Raw genomic sequence first — 16,866 nt, forward strand, 5'->3', positions numbered from 1 at the left:
AAAAAAAATGTGCGTGTGTTTTAAAGGAAAGTGCGTGAGACATGTTAATATTATGAGTGCGCAATTCCAAAAATAAATAAAAAAATTAAAAAATAAAGGGATTTTCGCTTACGTTTTGAGTATTTAGAAAAGTATATAAATGTAAATAATCTCTCTTTTATTGAAGTGAACATAATAGCAAACGTGGCTTCTTAGTAATGAATAGGCACTTATAGAAAAACCGCACAGAGATGCTGCTTTAAGATGCGCATCTGTTTCAAATGGAGACGGAGTAGCAGGCGCTGATTACAGGACCGTTATTCTCTCAATTAAAGGGGGTTTGGGAGGCAGGATGCATGAGGCAGGAGTCTGGAGTCTGGATGCTGGGCTGGTCGGGTCGGGGAGGAGCGCTCTCTCCAAATCGAGCGGCGGTGCCGCGCAGCGCAGCCAGTCAGTGCAGCCGGAGAGGAGCAGCGGTCACAGACAGGCGCAGCGCCGCTGCTTCAACAAGCTGCAACTCCAGGAAGAGCTGCTCGGAGGCCCGGGGAGCCAGGTGAGGGGGATGCTGCCGCATCTGCTGCATGTCACTTCAGGGATGGTCCTCTTTTCTCCTCGATTTCACATAAGGGTTTATTTGTGGATAATGTTTAATGGCACGGGCCTGGATTTTATTCTAATGACGAGTTCAACTTTTTTTTAATCATTATTTAGTATAGATGCAACATCAAGTAGATTTGAGCGCTAACGCATTTGCCTGTTCATCTGCAGCTGGTATGTTCCCGTGAATGAAGCATAAAAAGTTGTATTCGATTAATGAGCTACGTGTTGGGAGGATGTGGTGGAGATGGAACATCAGCTGGCACAAATGGGCTGTAAGCAAGTTGTCAGAGAGCAAGACAGTAGCTTGTTATACTCATTATATCAAGTGCTTACTCGTCATAAATCCTACTTTTATTTTCTTTCAGTAATCCGGTTGTCGTTTCCCAAGAGCTGTTGCTTTGAATGAAAGTAAACGGCTTAATTACAGGACATGCAGTGACCTGTTGCCCCACCCAGTAGCCTCATGTGGAACCCAGTGTTTAGCTGTGTGTGTGGGTCCACTGTGCTACACCCCAAATGTAAACTTCAGAGCCGACCAGTCACCCTGTAATATACAGCAAGCTTGGGAGACACCCAGTCCTCAACCTGACATTTACTGCCATTTTCCACCCTACATGTGGTTTTGGGACACAGAAAGTCAGGGTGTGGGTGCATGTGTAGTGGGGCTATTTTTGCTTTTACATTGAAAGGGTTGTCTTTTCAGAAGAGCAGGAACTGTTGTTCTGTCACTGTGTTTCTGTTTTTGGATGGAGAGATGTGGATGTTTCTACAGCTGCATTCACAATTTTGCCATGACAGGATAGTCTGTAAATTACTACAAGTGAATAACAAAAACAAAAGACATTTCTTCTACTATAAAATTAAAGTCTGCTACTTCAAGCATGATTATTTTATGAAACCTTCTTAGCATCACTGCTGCTGCTTACTCAGTAATTCATTTTCTTATAAGTGCAAAAAAATCACTGTGTTAAAGGATATTTTACCTTCTACTGAATTATTTTATCTCACAAACCAGAATTGTTTTGTTTCCATTTACATAGATAGGTTTGTTGATCAGATAATATTTGTGTAGTCAGTTTAATGTAGATCTTACAAAGACTTTGGTGTGCATTGTGTGGAAATACAACATAATGTGAAAAGCATGGAGAGAAATGTGGCACTAATTATACTTTAAATAATGTAACATGAAATACGAGGAAGCTTTTTCAATCACTGAAACTTTAATCTTAACTTTAAGTACTTTTCTTTAAGTATGACCTATCTGTGCAGCTTTCTTGATTGGTAGTAAAGTATGTTCACTTCATCTTGCATAATTTCCACTATTTTAATCAAAGGCTCTTCCTCTTGGTGGTGTGAACAGTTCCTGGAGGGCAGGGTCACATCTGATGTAACTTATTTTTAGTCCTTCCCCTTTAACGTCCCCAGAAACGAGTGGACAGCAGCAGTAGCATGTTATTATTCAGACCCAGAAATGGAGTCAAACCCGAGTTTCCCGGGAGCAAAATGCAGCCTTCGAGGCAACTGGTTGACTTCTCTTGAAATAGCTCGGGTGAGCTTCGGCAGCCAAGCTGTCCATTACGGACCGTAACCATGTGGAATAGGTTTTTCTGCCAGTTTTCCATCACCACCCATCCCTTTAGAGTGCTCAGTGCTCCGGCCGGTGGGAAAATACAGTGTATTGTACACTAGGGAGGAGGGCACTGGAAAATGAGCCTAATGGAGACACTCTGCTCGCCTCCCATGTACAGGACATGCACTGCAATCTCACAGGGCAACGGAGGAAAATAAATATTTTCCTTCTGCTTTGTACTGATGGCCTCACCAATTTGTCATATAGTACGAGCACAAAATATAAGATATACATGCGCATAGATTTAATGTTGTATGCTCATGATGCAAACTGTTTAGGAGATCAGCAACATAACATAATATAAATATAATATAAAGATGGAACACAACAAAGGGGATTGCATTGTAATTGGCTTATGCTGTTTGTTTTTGTTGATCTTATTAGCCGTCTTGGTCAGTATTAACACAACATACGAGCTCTTAAAGCCTGTCAGACTCTGCTTTTTGTAGCCATCTATCAGTTGCATAACATAGCCTGGGTTAGTCAGAGGGCATTCTCCTCTAATCCTTTCTCCGCTGTAATAATATTTTCCTCAAAATTGATTTGGAGGAAAGCGATACTTTCAGCAGTCTGTCTGTGTGCTGCCATCCCCTATTTCTGTCCCGTCTTTTCATCCCCCTGCCAGGTTTCTCCCCGCAGAAACACAGCTTTCCACGTGTTTCCCAAATGACATTTATTGTGGTGCATTTCAGGACTGCTAGCAAAAGCCCAAATCTATTAATGGATCTGTTAAAGGGACAAAGAGACCTTTTGGATGTGAAAAGTGAAAATAGTGATGCTATAGCGTTGCTCTCAAGTCATTAACTGAAAATAGCAAAACAGCCATTTCGCTAGCCCATTTCTAAGTTTATGTGTCTGCTGGGCGTCATTAGGACCTCGAGTTCCAATCAACAATGTTACAGATAGACGTATTTAGGAGTTATATTAAATATTAAAGCAGGTGTGACCATAGCAACTGCTTGCTGTGTGTCACCAAAGACTCCGGACCAACTAAAATACCAGTCTGACTGAACATCTAAACGGAAAACTGACTGAGTGGTTCTGGTGAATGTTCTCTGTCAAAACATTAACTCATGCAACCACCTCGAGAATAGCTGGGTGTTATAAAAGTCAAAAACAGCCTCTCTGGGTGACGTGGCCATTTCAGCCGGCGTAGACTTTTATATCAATAAAGACTTTACATCATGCACCGCTTATTCTTAAAATAGAGAAGGATATAAACAAAACTAAACAGGAGCTTCTCTCCTCGGTGCTTCTCATCATAGTGATTTGACGCGTTTAATCCAAGCAAGCTGCGTCTGTTTACCAATGCGCTTTTCTCTCATGCAAGTGGAAGTTTGGTGCTTATTGTCTCTAAGAAACACGTCAGTTCACACTCTGTGTTTTCTGTCATTATAGGCAAAAGGCCTGATTTCAGAGGAACGGCGCCCGTGGATGGACAGGACTGGCACCAATGGCATCGCAGGAGCTCATGGATGGAAGAGTAACCAGCGCTGATATTTTGAGCCCGGGGATGGAAGCTGGTGCGATGCCCAGCAGTGGTAAAACCTGCCCCGTCCACGCTGCAGGGGCGGAGGATACGAAGAGGGGCTTTCGGAAGACGATAAGCAGGCATAATGACTACGTGAAGATCTCTCTGCTGGAGTCCAAGGTCAACCGTCTGCCCATGGAGTGGTGGAAAACAGCTATTGTTTTCTTTTATGCTGGTTTTAACTTGGTCCTGACCACAGTGGTCATCACAGTCGTTCACGAGAGGGTCCCACCCAAAGAAACCAGCCCACCTCTTCCTGACAAGTTTTTTGACTATATTGACAGAGTGAAATGGGCATTTACAGTGACGGAGATCAATGGCATGGTGCTGCTGGTCATTTGGATTATCCAGTTGTTCTTCTTCAGATACAGGTAAGAGTCTTTTACATTGCTTTTTGCTTTGAACAATTAGAGATTTGTAGAAATCATGTTGTGCCACAAACAAAAGTTGATCAGGCAGCAACGATGAGCTACAGATTTCAGCTGAATGACTGTAACTTGATTTTGATCAGTCTCATTGATATGATGCAGCGGAAGCGTTCCCCACTTCTCTCCCCAGTTGCTGTAATCAGATATTATCAAGCAATAAATGTGAATGAAACCACATCAGGCACTTAAAACCACTGTTGTTTGTGCTAGCATGCACACTTTGTGATCTAGTCACTCTTGAGTTCAATCAGGATATTTCACTTATATGAAGAGAACATAATATTTCTGGTTGTTATTACTAAACTAATGTTATGGTGCTTTTTGTTTGATATAAGACCATATTACCTGTCTCCTTTACTTTATTGTCTTTCTGTGTGATTGTTCATCACAGTCACAATGACTGTTACTCTGTGGATTAAGTTGGTCAAGTTTGCTCCTAACACTGGTTAAATCTAAGCAGGGACATATTTTTTGGAGTATTGACATTCACATTGACATTCACATGTCTGCAAATACATTTTCTTTTTGTAAGTAATTTGTACTGTGACTTTGCTACTTGGAGATCCTTTGCTTATTATGAAGAACATTCATTATATTAAACTACGTTTTTGATGGTGACACTGATGAAATTATGTTTCCACCTTCTGATTATTTTATTGTTTTTGATACAACTGTTGATCATGAGCAGCGATACCAGAACCAGACAATCATTGTTTTGTACTACTTAACGGTTTATCTAAATTAGAATAGTCACATAAGGCTGTGAACAGAGGTACAGCTGAAATTATCAGCAATGCAAGTTAAGTTTTCTCAGTCATCATTATGTAAAGATAAAGCTTTTTTGTGTGTGTTTGGGGTTAGTTCAATGTGACTGGCTGGTTTCACAGTACTGACTACCATGAATATCATTGTCTTATGTTACCATTTTATAGATTTGAGTTGTATCTAAATATTATTTAACATGTTTTCACATTATGAGAGAGCACAACTTTGCCACTACCTCTTTCACTCCATGGTTCCTGTTGCATTGTCTGCTTGCAGGTCAATAGCTTGCAGACGGTTTTTCTTCCTCATTGGCACCTTGTACTTGTACCGCTGTGTCACGATGTACATCACCACCTTGCCTGTGCCCGGCATGCACATGACCTGTGCTCCAAAGGTGAGTGGCATGCAAGCATCTGAAATTGTAGAAAGTTTTTCAAAGAGTGCAAGAGAGTATACCCTCGGGCATTCTGGGGCTTGTTTTGCTCAACCACTCAAGAGAGGCAGCCCATAAAAAAAGCCATTTTAGCTTTTACTGCCGCAGGACACCCACAGTACTGAGGTGCATCAGTGTTTGATCAAAAACATGTGTTCCAGGCATTTGTTTGCTGGATTCTGTTGTGGGAAGAGGATATGTAGTTGTACCATCTAAAAATTTGAATGCTGAGGACTGCGTGAAAGATTTTGTTCAAGATTTACTCTGTCATCAATATTTGTGCAACAGATAGAGGAACAGAATCACATGAAAGATGGAGGTTTGGTCTTTTTTGCAGATTAAAAAAAATTGTATTTATATTTTATCAAGCAACTCTCTTTCTAAAACATCTCATGCAACCGTTGCTCCTTATCTCGCTCATTCTGTCCTCCCTGTCCCTCGTTAGCTTCATGGAGACTCCCATGCAAAAATGCAGCGGATTCTGCAGCTGATCTCAGGCGGCGGGCTCTCCATCACAAACTCCCATCTCCTGTGTGGAGATTTCCTGTACAGTGGCCACACTGTGATGCTCACGCTCACCTATCTGTTCATCAAGGAGTGTGAGTACTCAAAGCATTCCTTGTTTGTTTGCATGTGTGGAATAATTTATAGGCTTTTCTCCTCAATAATGCATGAATTGTCGTGCATTTCTCGTCTCATTCCATACAGCCCACATAATTGTATTTTACAGCTACACATGAGCCTTCTATAAAAAGATACACGTTGCTTACATTTTATTACATTTTCTTCTATCACAGCTTTTTTTTTTCAAGCCAGGATTTTGTGCTACAGTCAGCTTTTTTCCTTTTTCTACAGTGAAAAACATGGAAGACAAACCACAAGTAGATGTTGTTTCGAGCACTGACCAAACTGCTGTCTTTCATTTCTTCTACCTCAAGACTCGCCGCGGTCGTTTTGGTGGTATCATCTCATGTGCTGGCTGCTGAGCGCTGTGGGTGTGGTGTGTATCTTGGTGGCACATGAGCACTACAGCGTCGATGTGGTCGTGGCCTATTTCATCACCTCCCGTCTCTTCTGGTGGTATCACACCATGGCCAACCTGCAGGTCTGAGTACAGAGCTGAACCGTGTGCACGTGTGTGTGTGTGTGTGTGTGTGTGTGTGTGTGTGTGTGTGTGTGTGTGTGTGTGTGTGTGTGTGTGTGTGTGTGTGTGTGTGTGTGTGTGTGTGTGTGTCTGTGTGAGGGCTGCCTGCTCAATAAACCTCATTATCCATTAATCATTATGTGTTTAGGATGTGAGCTGTCTGCCTGATGACACACGGCCCATTTTCTTGAGGAAGTGTACATCATGTGTACCAGATAAATGTTCCTTGCTGAGACAGTAACCTTATCAAATCTCCTGAGAGCAAATAGCTTATAAATTATCATAATATTTACCTTGCTTAATGTTAGAAAACGTCATTTTTATTGTGCCCACAAATTTCTACTTTGTCACTCTTTCAAACTCATTGCTTTAAGTCTGTATTGAACTGAACCTTAATTGCAAAACAACAATAACAAGATGACACATTTTGGAAGAGGAAATACAACTTTGGCTTGGCATTATGCTTTTTTATTTTCTATGACAAAGTATTTCAAATGTTTTCTTCTCAAAACATTGGGATCACAAAGTTGTTCTTTTGTAATACAAAATTTGCTCAATTCTAATAATAATAATAATAATAATAATAATAATAATAATAATAAAAATAGATTTTATTTATAACGCACTTTGCACTTGATTCCAGGTCTCAAAGTGCTTATGCACTGTAAGGATGTAAGTTGTTGACATTAAGCTCTCACATACATTAAAGTTGTAGGTGCTTTCATTAATCCATCTGTTAATCCTTTATATCCAGAAAGGACTGAGCTGTTCATGAAAATATTACTGATATATAGCTAACAATAAAAAAAGATATGTGCTAGACACGTCACCAGTACAACACAAAGGGACAATCAATCACATTTCCACCTCCATCTAGTTCAGACTCATTTAAAAAGCATGCTGTGGGATTGTGATATCTTTGGAAAAAATAAAAAATAAAAACAAAACAAATGCGGAATTTTGTAACGACCACTGTTAGCACCAACCAGAACAAACAGTAGTTTATCAGATCAGTGCAGAAAGTTCGTGCTGTCTCTAATAAATGCATCAAGCTATATATTCATATAAAGAGCTGGTTTTCGTTCATTCACACATATACACTGTAGGCTGTGGTGTTCAGTTTCTTCAGTAAAGTTTCCAAACTGTATTAATCAGACATAACAGGCTGATATTGAGAAAATAAAGAGAACACTTACTTTAAATATGAATTTTGTGGTTTTATTATTTTGTGCTGCTTTGATCATATCAGAATTTTTTGAAAACATTTTATTTGCAAAAAAAACAAAACAAAAACACATTTAAAACTTTCTTCCCTGTGCAACACCTTCACAGGTTCATTGATATAGTTGTTTCATACAGACTCATATGTCCACACAAAATCTACGTGCCGCTCCATTATGTTTTTTGTTGTGTTTGGTATTTATTTCCCCTGCAGACCCTGAAATGTTCCCCAAACAACTACCTCACCAACACCTGGTGGAACCCGCTGTTCAACTTCATGGAGAGGAACGTCCAGACCTCAGTGCCGTGTTCGTACAGCTGGCCCATCACCTGGCCCCCCGCCTGTCTGAAGAATCCCTGCAAGAAGTACTCCATGGTGCAGAGCACACGAGAGGAGTGACGCCACTCTGAGGCCACCGGAGTGAACCGTCAACATCCACTGTAGTGTTCATTCAGTCTTGTCTATGATGTGATTTATTTATGAATGAAATCTTGAAAATAATTATACTATCTATAGACAATACTTGTGTCCAATCCAATGGATTTTCACACCTTAAGTTTTTTTTTAAGTATTTCACAGTTTTTTTTTTTCAGGAGGATTGCAGTATTTGCAGTATTGACATTGATTTTGGACTTGCTGCCATAACTCCTCCATGCTGTTTGCTTTTATGAATTCTATCTAAATATTTAAATGTGCTCAAGTCACAAGGTGCCTTAGTTTGTCAAATATTTGTAAACGTACCAAAGCATCATTATTAGTCTTTGAGTATTACGGTAGTTTTATTTGATATCAGTATAGTTAATACTTTTTTCTTTTATTTTGTAGCCTTTAGTGTTAACTTCTCGCCTGTATTCTCAATATTGTACTGTTGTAATAAAATTAAACAATTATACAAGAATTGTCTGACTTTTTTATGAAAATCTTCTGAATTGAAGATTCAGATAGTTTAATGGTTATTCTTGAGTGGCAGATTGGCACAAGTTGGGGGTGGGGATAATCACAGGCTGTACAATCTCTGTGACCCTGTTCGCACTGGTAATGAATATGATTGTGAAGTCTGCGGAGTGTTACGGCCGGCTCAAAGCCGCAACAAAACGAGGGAGACAGAGACCGGGTAACGTGTGTAAAAGGAAAAATTTAATGGCATAAAGTACGCAAAAGATCCAGTGACATAACTCAAAAGTGCACGGTGGATGCCATCAGGTCGACAGGTGCCAGCAGCCGGCGAGCGGGAGTAGGACCCCGCGGGAGGATGCCATCAGGAGGCGTGAGCGGAGGAGAGAGGCGGCGACGACGACCCACGGTGACAACGACCACCCAGAGCACGTGCACGCTCTGGCTTTTATACCAGTCCACGGAGCAATCACCTTAACCCGGAGCACCTGTGCAGAGGGGAGAGGCGGGAGCAGCGGCAAAGCAAAACAGACCACTCCCCGTATACTCCCACCGACCCTGGGTCGTAACACCCATCTCCACTGTGGAGACCCTGGAGAGTAAAGTCAGCACCTGTCTCAGGAAATGGTTGGGGCTGCCCAGAAGCCTCAGCAGCATTGCCCTTTATGGGAACACCAAAAAGCTCCAGTTGCCCCTGAAGTCTTTGGAAGAGGAGTTCAAGGTGACATGGACATGAGAGGTGCTGATGTACAGAGACTCAAGGGACCCGAAGGTGGCCCAGGCAGGGGTGGTGGTGAAGACTGGAAGGAAGTGGAGTGCCCAGATAGCTGTGTTGGACGCAGAATCACGACTGCGCCACAAAGATCTGGTGGGAGTAGTGGCCCAAGGCAGAACAGGCCTGGGGATGTTCCCAACACCACCTCGTCGCAGGGAGTGTAAAGGGAAGGAGAAGCGTAGGCAGATACAGGAGGAGGTCAGGACTGCCGTGGAGGAAGGAAGAACAAGCAGAGCGGCTGGTCTGAGGCAGCAGGGGGCCTGGACCAGATGGGAACATGCTATGGACCGCAAAGTCACCTGGACGGATCTCTGGCAGAGTGAACCACACTGCATCAGCTTCCTGTTTCGGGAAGTTTATGAGTCCTACCCAGCCCAGCGAACCTTTTCACCTGGGGTAAAGTGGAGACCCCGAACTGCCAACTGTGTTCAGGAAGAGGCACTCTGGAACACATTCTGAGCTGCTGCCTAAAAGCGCTCGGCCAGGGCCGTTACACCTGGTGTCACAACCAAGTTCTGAAGCCAATTGCAAAAGCCATCAGCAAACGGATCAGCAGCTCAGGCCGAGGGCACAAGAACGCCTGTGCAATCGCTTTTGTCAAAGCAGGAGACCAGCCAAAGGTAGGCCGAAACAAACCACCAGCCGGGATCCTAGCAACAGCCCAGGACTGGCAGTTCTCTGTAGACCTGGAGAAGCAGTTACGGTTCCCCCAGCACATTGCCAGGTCTGCCCTGAGGCTGGATATCATTCTGGTCTCAGAGAGCACTAAGAACATCGCAATTATGGAGCTGACAGTGCCATGGGAGGACCGCTTGGGGGAGGCTCATGAAAGGAAGAGAACCAAATACGAACAGCTAGTCACCGACTGTCGTGCGCAAGGCTGGAAGGTAAGTTGTATGCCCATCGAAGTGGGCAGTAGAGGATTTGTGGGACACTCGCTCCATAAAACCCTAAGTGCCCTGGGCATCACAGGAACAGCAAGGAGCAGAGCCATCAAGAACATCACAGAAGCAGCTGAGAAAGCCTCGAGATGGCTCTGGATTCGGAGAGGAGAACCGTGGGGACAAGTGAATGCCACCTGAACACAAGTCATGGTCTGATCAGCCGTGGCTGGGTCGCCTGAGTAGGATGTATGATGTTCGAAAGATCCGAAACATCCGATGATCTCAGGTAACATCACTGATGATGTGTTCAGGTGCATCAGAAGGTTCTGCTGTATGTAAGAACTTGTTTACCAGGCTCTTCGTTTCTGTTTGTTAGTAATAATGCAGCTCGGTGTTTCTGGTCAGGAGCTTTACATTATAAATGTCACTGACGTGTGATGGGACTTCTTCACTTTGAATGAGCTGCCAAAAGGAAGCCATTTGCAGATTTTAATATTTCTACAATTTTGATGATAAGAAAATAATTAGCTTATAAATTACTCCTGGTTCTGAATTCCTGTATTGCTCCTAGTCAACAAAGTTTCACATCCCCTTTATGATCAAAAGTTACTTTGGTCAGCAAGCAGAAAGTGGTTTGAGTTTTACAGTCAAGTAACTCTGAGGTTGTTTGCTTTTAAGTATTCTACAATGTGCCAATAAATTATTACTAATCTTAATGTTTGCAACTCATAAATTGTTTATTAATGTTTCCGTTCAATTTAATTTTGCTGAGATATACGACAGGGGCATAGGGAACCTCAGGCAAGAGTGCCACAGTTGGCATGCCACAGCAGTCTTATTGTTCAATATCACTCATCGAAGATGGAACCAGTTTTTCAAAGTCAAGCAGGATAAATGCTTAAAAAATAAATAATTCATATTAAATCTCATTTTGAAATATAGGAAAACATTTGAATGTAAGCTGTGGGCAGGTTGTCTAAATGTGTTGCTGTTAACATGTTCGTAAGAAGCTATTATGTATGTTCCATACATAATACATGTTTTATGATGCATTATATTGGATATTGCCTCTCTGTTCAATGTACCTTTGAAAACATAAAAGAAAAAACCCGTCTTGTATTGAAATTTAAGCATTTTTCTACTGCTTAAAAAAATCTAATAATATGAAACAGGAAAATGTCTATTTGTTAGGTGATTGCCTCAAGCTGCACTGGATTATTGTCTTAACATATGGCTGTTTAGATATTTGACACAGTGTATTTCAACTGAATGTCTAAAAATAATGTTTTGGAATAGGCTTCATTAGTGCTTAATGTTGTAAAAAAAGAGGAAAACATCATTAATAATGCTTGGATGTGAACTCTATGTGTGAATAGACATTTTATTTGCCTTGAAAGGTTTGTATTTTGTGTCATAATGTAATTCAATTTAGTCTTAGCCTGATATTGACACACTGATAGAGAGAAAACAGGATTTGTTGATAGATTGTTCCAGCGGTCAGGCTGCGGTGAGTCCTGTCAGACAGTGCTCAGGGAACCAAACCCCCGCCTCTTCTCCTGACTGAACGGACCAATCAGAGCAGAGGACAGAGCTGCCAGCCAATAAGAGGCCGGGAAAGGTTAACGAGGACCACTGCTGTTTCACAACAACACAGGAAGAGCGTGCGTGCGTCTTAAATACGCTTCAATGCCATCATCGCACAACATGTTGAGAAATCAACCCTAGAGATGTATTCTCACTATTTTCGTCTCTCTAAATTCAGATAACTTACCTCAGACACTATGGTGCCGCAGTCATGGCTGGATCATCTGACCTGCGGAAACATTTTGGCTGTCGCAGCCTTCTTTGTGGCGTATCTTATAGCTGTTTATTATCGGAACCGGTGGAGCGTGTATAAAAACATCCCTCCGGGTCCGAGGCCATATCCAGTGGTGGGGAACCTCGGAGGGTTTCTGGTCCCGGCTTGTATCCGGAGGAGGTTCGGACAGCGGACGGGTCGCCCCGACCTGCACCCCACGGAAGCCTTCGCGGAGCTGGCCAGGCTGTATGGAGACGTGTACAGCCTCTTCATCGGCAGCCAGCTGATCGTGGTGCTGAACGGCTACGAGGCGGTGAGGGACGCGCTGTCCCACCACCCCGAGGTCTTCTCCGACAGACCGGACATCCCCGCCATCAGCATCATGACGAAGCGCAAAGGTGAGCTGTGACCAAGCCGTGACTTGAAATGTCACTCGTTTAATGCCGCATCCTTTATTGTAAGAGTTGGAAGATAATTGCGTTCTCTTGATTTACATGATTTAGCAATAAATTTAATGTCTGCATTGATATAAAACGGTCCGTTTTGTAGCGTTTCTTATTGCTGCTGATGTAGATTTATTTATGACTGCACAAATACCTTTACCACCCTGAATCTCTACTCCCAGGTAGACAGGAAATACTCTAAAATCAAGTGTTTCATGCTTTACTTTTGAAATCTAGTGGACTCAAGTTCACAACAGCTTCTGTTCACATAATCAACAAGAAAATTTAAACATTTAGTTCGGATATATTACAAACTGTCTCCCCAGCCTGTTTTTGTGTTAAAGTTTAACAAGCTCCATGCAGATAGGCTTGTTTAACACTGTCATCAACCAAGACCCTCTCTGTGTTGAGCCTCCTGGCCTGAACTTTAACCCATTCTGCTTCTGCTTATGTTTCAATCCAGGCATAGTTTTTGCACCTTATGGGCCGGTGTGGAGAAAACAGAGGAAGTTCTGTCACACCACCCTCCGAAACTTCGGCCTGGGGAAGTTGAGCCTGGAGCCTTGTATCCAGCAAGGCCTGGCCACCGTGAAAGCGGAGCTGACGCGGCTGAGCGAGGAGCGTGGAGCGGCCGGCGTGGACCTCACCCCGCTGATCGGCAACGCCGTGTCCAACGTCATCTGCTCCATGATCTTAGGCCAGCGCTTCCACCACGAGGACCCAGAGTTCCACGCCATGCTGGACCTGATGGTGCGCGGCCTGGAGATCTGCGTCAACAGCCCCGCTGTCCTCATCAACGTCTTCCCACTGCTCTACTATTGGCCTTTTGGCGTCTTCAGGGAGTTGAGGCAGGTGGAGAGAGACATGACAGTGTTTCTGAAGAAGAGCATCACGAAGCACCGCCAAACTTTAGATACAGACAACCCCAGGGATCTCGTAGACATGTACCTGATAGAGATGATGGGCCGACAAGCTGCTGGAGAGCTGGACAGCAGCTTCACCGAGGATTATCTGTTTTACATCGTCGGTGATCTCTTCATTGCCGGCACTGACACAACCACAAATTCAGTTTTGTGGATCCTGCTTTACATGGCCTTACATCCTGATATCCAAGGTGAATTTAGCATCACTTCATATAAAATAACCTCTGCAGATTGCTAACATGCTGCTCACTTCACTCTATTTGCTCTTCAAAATAAAATGATCTTAAGTAGAGCAGTATGAAAATCTCAGGGTTTGGGGTTCATCAGTTTGTTTTTTGGGGGTTTTTTTCCCCCTGATATATCTTAAATTAAGGAACCAATAAGGTAACGTCTTCTACCAGACAACAAGAGGATGACCTCTGTTCAGATTTTCCAATGCAGATATGCTTCTTGTTCTTCCTTTTTCCATAAACTAAAGCGAAATAATGGGGACACTAAATTGTAAACAATAAATTCTACTAACCCATAAGTCTTACAATGACCTTGAATCAACTCGTTATGCTCTGTCCCTAAAACAAGCAGTCGGCTGTTGTCTGATCAGCGTTATACTGGGCGATGTCCTCTCCAGAGTAGAAATGCACAAGTTGAGCTTTCAAGCCTGTCAGAGATATGGCATTGACTTATTTTAATTCAATCATATAGAAACTCAATCGTCACTATTACCGTACGAAGCTTAGCCTGGCCTTAAGATACATGTTGACCTCAAAGTTGACTGATTTCAGAGGGACCTGTTTTTCCTCCCACAAGGTCAACAAATCCCTGTAATGTGAATGTGTAAACAGATTTAGTTACGTATATACACACACACACACACCTGTGTCTATTACTATGTGAAATGTAACTGTGGAAAAAATACACATTGATGTATTTAGAGATTTTTTTTTGTGTGTGTGTGTGTGTGTGTGTGTGTGTGTGTGTGTGTGTGTAAAAGACCTGATTTTTATTTACAGGAAAAGGGAAGTAGACAACCTGCAATAATCTGTTGTAATACTTTCTGGTTAATGGACAATTTTGGTTAAGTGTTGGCATTCAACCACTTCTCCCATTGTTTTGTAGTCACAATGCATTTCAACTATTTGCTCTGTTTGACTTAAAAATTCAAATATCCCTAATTGTTACTCCTGTCAAGATCTTTCAGACTCAGACTGCAGAGCGGTTCCTACTGATTGTGTATTTTTTGTTTATTTGTGTTGACTGATGGATTTAATGTTCTTTTATAAGTTTTTTTTTTAAAATTATTTTATACTCGGTTTCCTTTTTCTATTTATATGCGATGTGCTGATGTCTTTTTAAAAGTAATTATTGATCTAGTATTGTTTTCATTGTTCTGATTTCAGTAAAAGTCCAAACAGAGATGGACGAGGTGGTGGGCAGACACAGAGTCCCGTCGCTGACGGATAAAGGAAGCTTGCCGTTCACTGAGGCCACCATCATGGAGGTGCAGAGGCTGACTGTTGCAGTTCCGCTAGCGATTCCTCACATGGCCTCAGAGACCACAGGTGAAGAACAACGGTCTCCCCCAACATGACACTCAACAAGATAGCGGCATGCAATCCGATTGTTTTGTTTTTTTACTTTCAGAGTTCAGAGGCTACACCATTCCCAAAGGAACTGTGGTCGTGCCCAACCTGTGGTCTGTTCATCGAGATCCCACCGTGTGGGACGACGCAGACACTTTCAACCCGGCGCGCTTCCTGGACGACGAGGGACAGCTGCAGAGGAAAGAGTGTTTCATGCCGTTTGGGATCGGTGTGTGATTTTCTCTCATTTCCCTCACCTGATCAAACCACTGCTGCATTAATTATCTCAGTCACTCAAAGCAGGATCTGATGATGTCCCCTCTGTGTGTGTTTCAGGCCGCAGGGTGTGCATGGGTGAACAGCTGGCGAAGATGGAGCTGTTCCTGACGGTGACCACTCTACTGCAGGCTTTCAGATTTGAACTACCTGAGGGGAAGCCTCCTCCGTCGCTGCGGGGTCGCTTCGGTCTGACTCTGGCCCCGTGCCCCTTCACCGTGTGTGTGAGCGCTCGGACTTTGAACAGTGAAAGCAATTCTCAGTAAACAGGTTGCTTTAATACTAAGGGCTTTCAAAAGCTTCCAAATATCTGACAGTATTTATTCTTTTGAAAGTATAAGATGTGTGTTTAAGGATGCCTTTTATTTTCAAAAATATTAACTGAGCCCTTTTTAGACATTTTCTGACATCTCTTGATTAAGCGGGTTTTAAAAAAATGACTGGATGACCATCTAAACTAATATTTTGTAACTTCATCAATGTGCTCCACTAATGTATTGATAGAGAAGAGTTTATTTTCTTACATCAGTGCTTTGATAATTGAAACATTTCCAGTAAATAAAGCAGGTTCTTATAGTCTCTTCTCCATGTATTTACTATTTTTTACTACATAGTAAAAAAAAGAAAAATCTCTCTATAAAAACAACTTTTTGACTGACAGAAATGTCCTGGATCTGTTACTGCTGCTTTGTTAATTGCACTGTCTATGATGCATATGCATGGGCAAAAAAAAAAAAGAAAAAAAAAAGAAAAATCATTGCATTAACTAAATAGCACTCTTTGACCTTTTAAAAACGGAGTAGTGGTGAAAATGTTCACCCCTCGCACAGTCCAAGAATGGTGGAATAGTTTTGGAAATACACATCCCTGAGTGTCATGTCTATTTTGCACCAACAGAGGCCGTTGTTGCACTTTTTATAGTCATTTACTGATTAAAGTATAAAGTTGTCCAGAAACCACAGGGTGAGTGTTTATGGGCCTGTTTATCTACACTTGTCAATATGATTTAATCAACCCTGTGAGAACCAGGAATTAATAAAGATTTGCCCCTGATATGCTATCATCTGTACCACAAAAACTGGAATAATACAAGAGGGACAACTGTGTTTCAGCACTGGTAACATTTGGCAAATGTACTGTATGTTTTAAACATTTAATATTTCCTACTTACCACAGTATAATTCGAATTTATTCTGTGGTTCTTCAATTAACTGTCAAGAGATAAACGTCCTAATTTTCAATTATGTCCTTATTATTGTGTGGGGCTAAAATGTGTGTTCTTCCAGTACCAAGGCCAGTAGTTCTGTTTAGTGTCTGAAACTTACATTACTCATAATGGAGGTGAAGCACCTTTCATGGCATTGAATGTATCAAACATTTTAAAGCACTTTGATGTTGCTGAAGCAATAAATACGCTGTAATAATGATGCCAGTCTGTCATTTACAAGTTTTAATCTTTCATAAGTATGAAATATGCTTTGAAAGTGTGGACAAATGACAGAATAATATAAGATCGCCTTGTACTGGTATTATATATCTTGTTGTACTTGAATTTTACTTG

The 16,866-nt window shown here is 42.1% G+C and overlaps 2 protein-coding genes and 1 pseudogene across 2 annotated transcripts; all 3 read left to right on the plus strand.

Annotated features, from left to right (window-relative positions):
- Positions 1-418: 418 nt before the first annotated feature.
- sgms2a (sphingomyelin synthase 2a) lies at positions 419-8,572 on the plus strand. The gene is made up of 6 exons (XM_030094232.1): positions 419-532; positions 3,608-4,111; positions 5,210-5,327; positions 5,812-5,965; positions 6,305-6,471; positions 7,946-8,572. The coding sequence occupies exons 2-6, from the start codon at positions 3,663-3,665 to the stop codon at positions 8,129-8,131; spliced, it is 1,074 nt and encodes a 357-aa protein (XP_029950092.1). The 5' UTR covers positions 419-532; positions 3,608-3,662; the 3' UTR covers positions 8,132-8,572.
- Positions 8,573-8,984: 412 nt separating this feature from the next.
- LOC115389772 (uncharacterized) lies at positions 8,985-10,483 on the plus strand (annotated as a pseudogene).
- A 1,451-nt stretch (positions 10,484-11,934) lies between these two features.
- cyp2u1 (cytochrome P450, family 2, subfamily U, polypeptide 1) lies at positions 11,935-16,732 on the plus strand. Its single transcript, XM_030095085.1, has 5 exons — positions 11,935-12,481; positions 12,990-13,640; positions 14,847-15,008; positions 15,091-15,258; positions 15,366-16,732. The coding sequence occupies exons 1-5, from the start codon at positions 12,067-12,069 to the stop codon at positions 15,569-15,571; spliced, it is 1,602 nt and encodes a 533-aa protein (XP_029950945.1). The 5' UTR covers positions 11,935-12,066; the 3' UTR covers positions 15,572-16,732.
- Positions 16,733-16,866: the final 134 nt, after the last annotated feature.

The sequence above is a fragment of the Salarias fasciatus genome, chromosome 6 (assembly GCF_902148845.1).
Source record: "Salarias fasciatus chromosome 6, fSalaFa1.1, whole genome shotgun sequence".
Lineage (NCBI taxonomy): Eukaryota > Metazoa > Chordata > Actinopteri > Blenniiformes > Blenniidae > Salarias > Salarias fasciatus.

Excerpts from the sequence above, each read along its gene's own strand:
- sgms2a (XM_030094232.1), top strand. The coding sequence starts at position 3,663 with ATGGCATCGCAGGAGCTCATGGATGGAAGAGTAACCAGCGCTGATATT. Across the intron at positions 4,112-5,209 it reads TTGTTCTTCTTCAGATACAG|GTCAATAGCTTGCAGACGGT; the intron begins GTAAGAGTCTTT and ends GTCTGCTTGCAG. Across the intron at positions 5,966-6,304 it reads CTATCTGTTCATCAAGGAGT|ACTCGCCGCGGTCGTTTTGG; the intron begins GTGAGTACTCAA and ends TTCTACCTCAAG.
- cyp2u1 (XM_030095085.1), top strand. The coding sequence starts at position 12,067 with ATGGTGCCGCAGTCATGGCTGGATCATCTGACCTGCGGAAACATTTTG. Across the intron at positions 13,641-14,846 it reads CTTACATCCTGATATCCAAG|TAAAAGTCCAAACAGAGATG; the intron begins GTGAATTTAGCA and ends TTCTGATTTCAG. Across the intron at positions 15,009-15,090 it reads CATGGCCTCAGAGACCACAG|AGTTCAGAGGCTACACCATT; the intron begins GTGAAGAACAAC and ends TTTTACTTTCAG.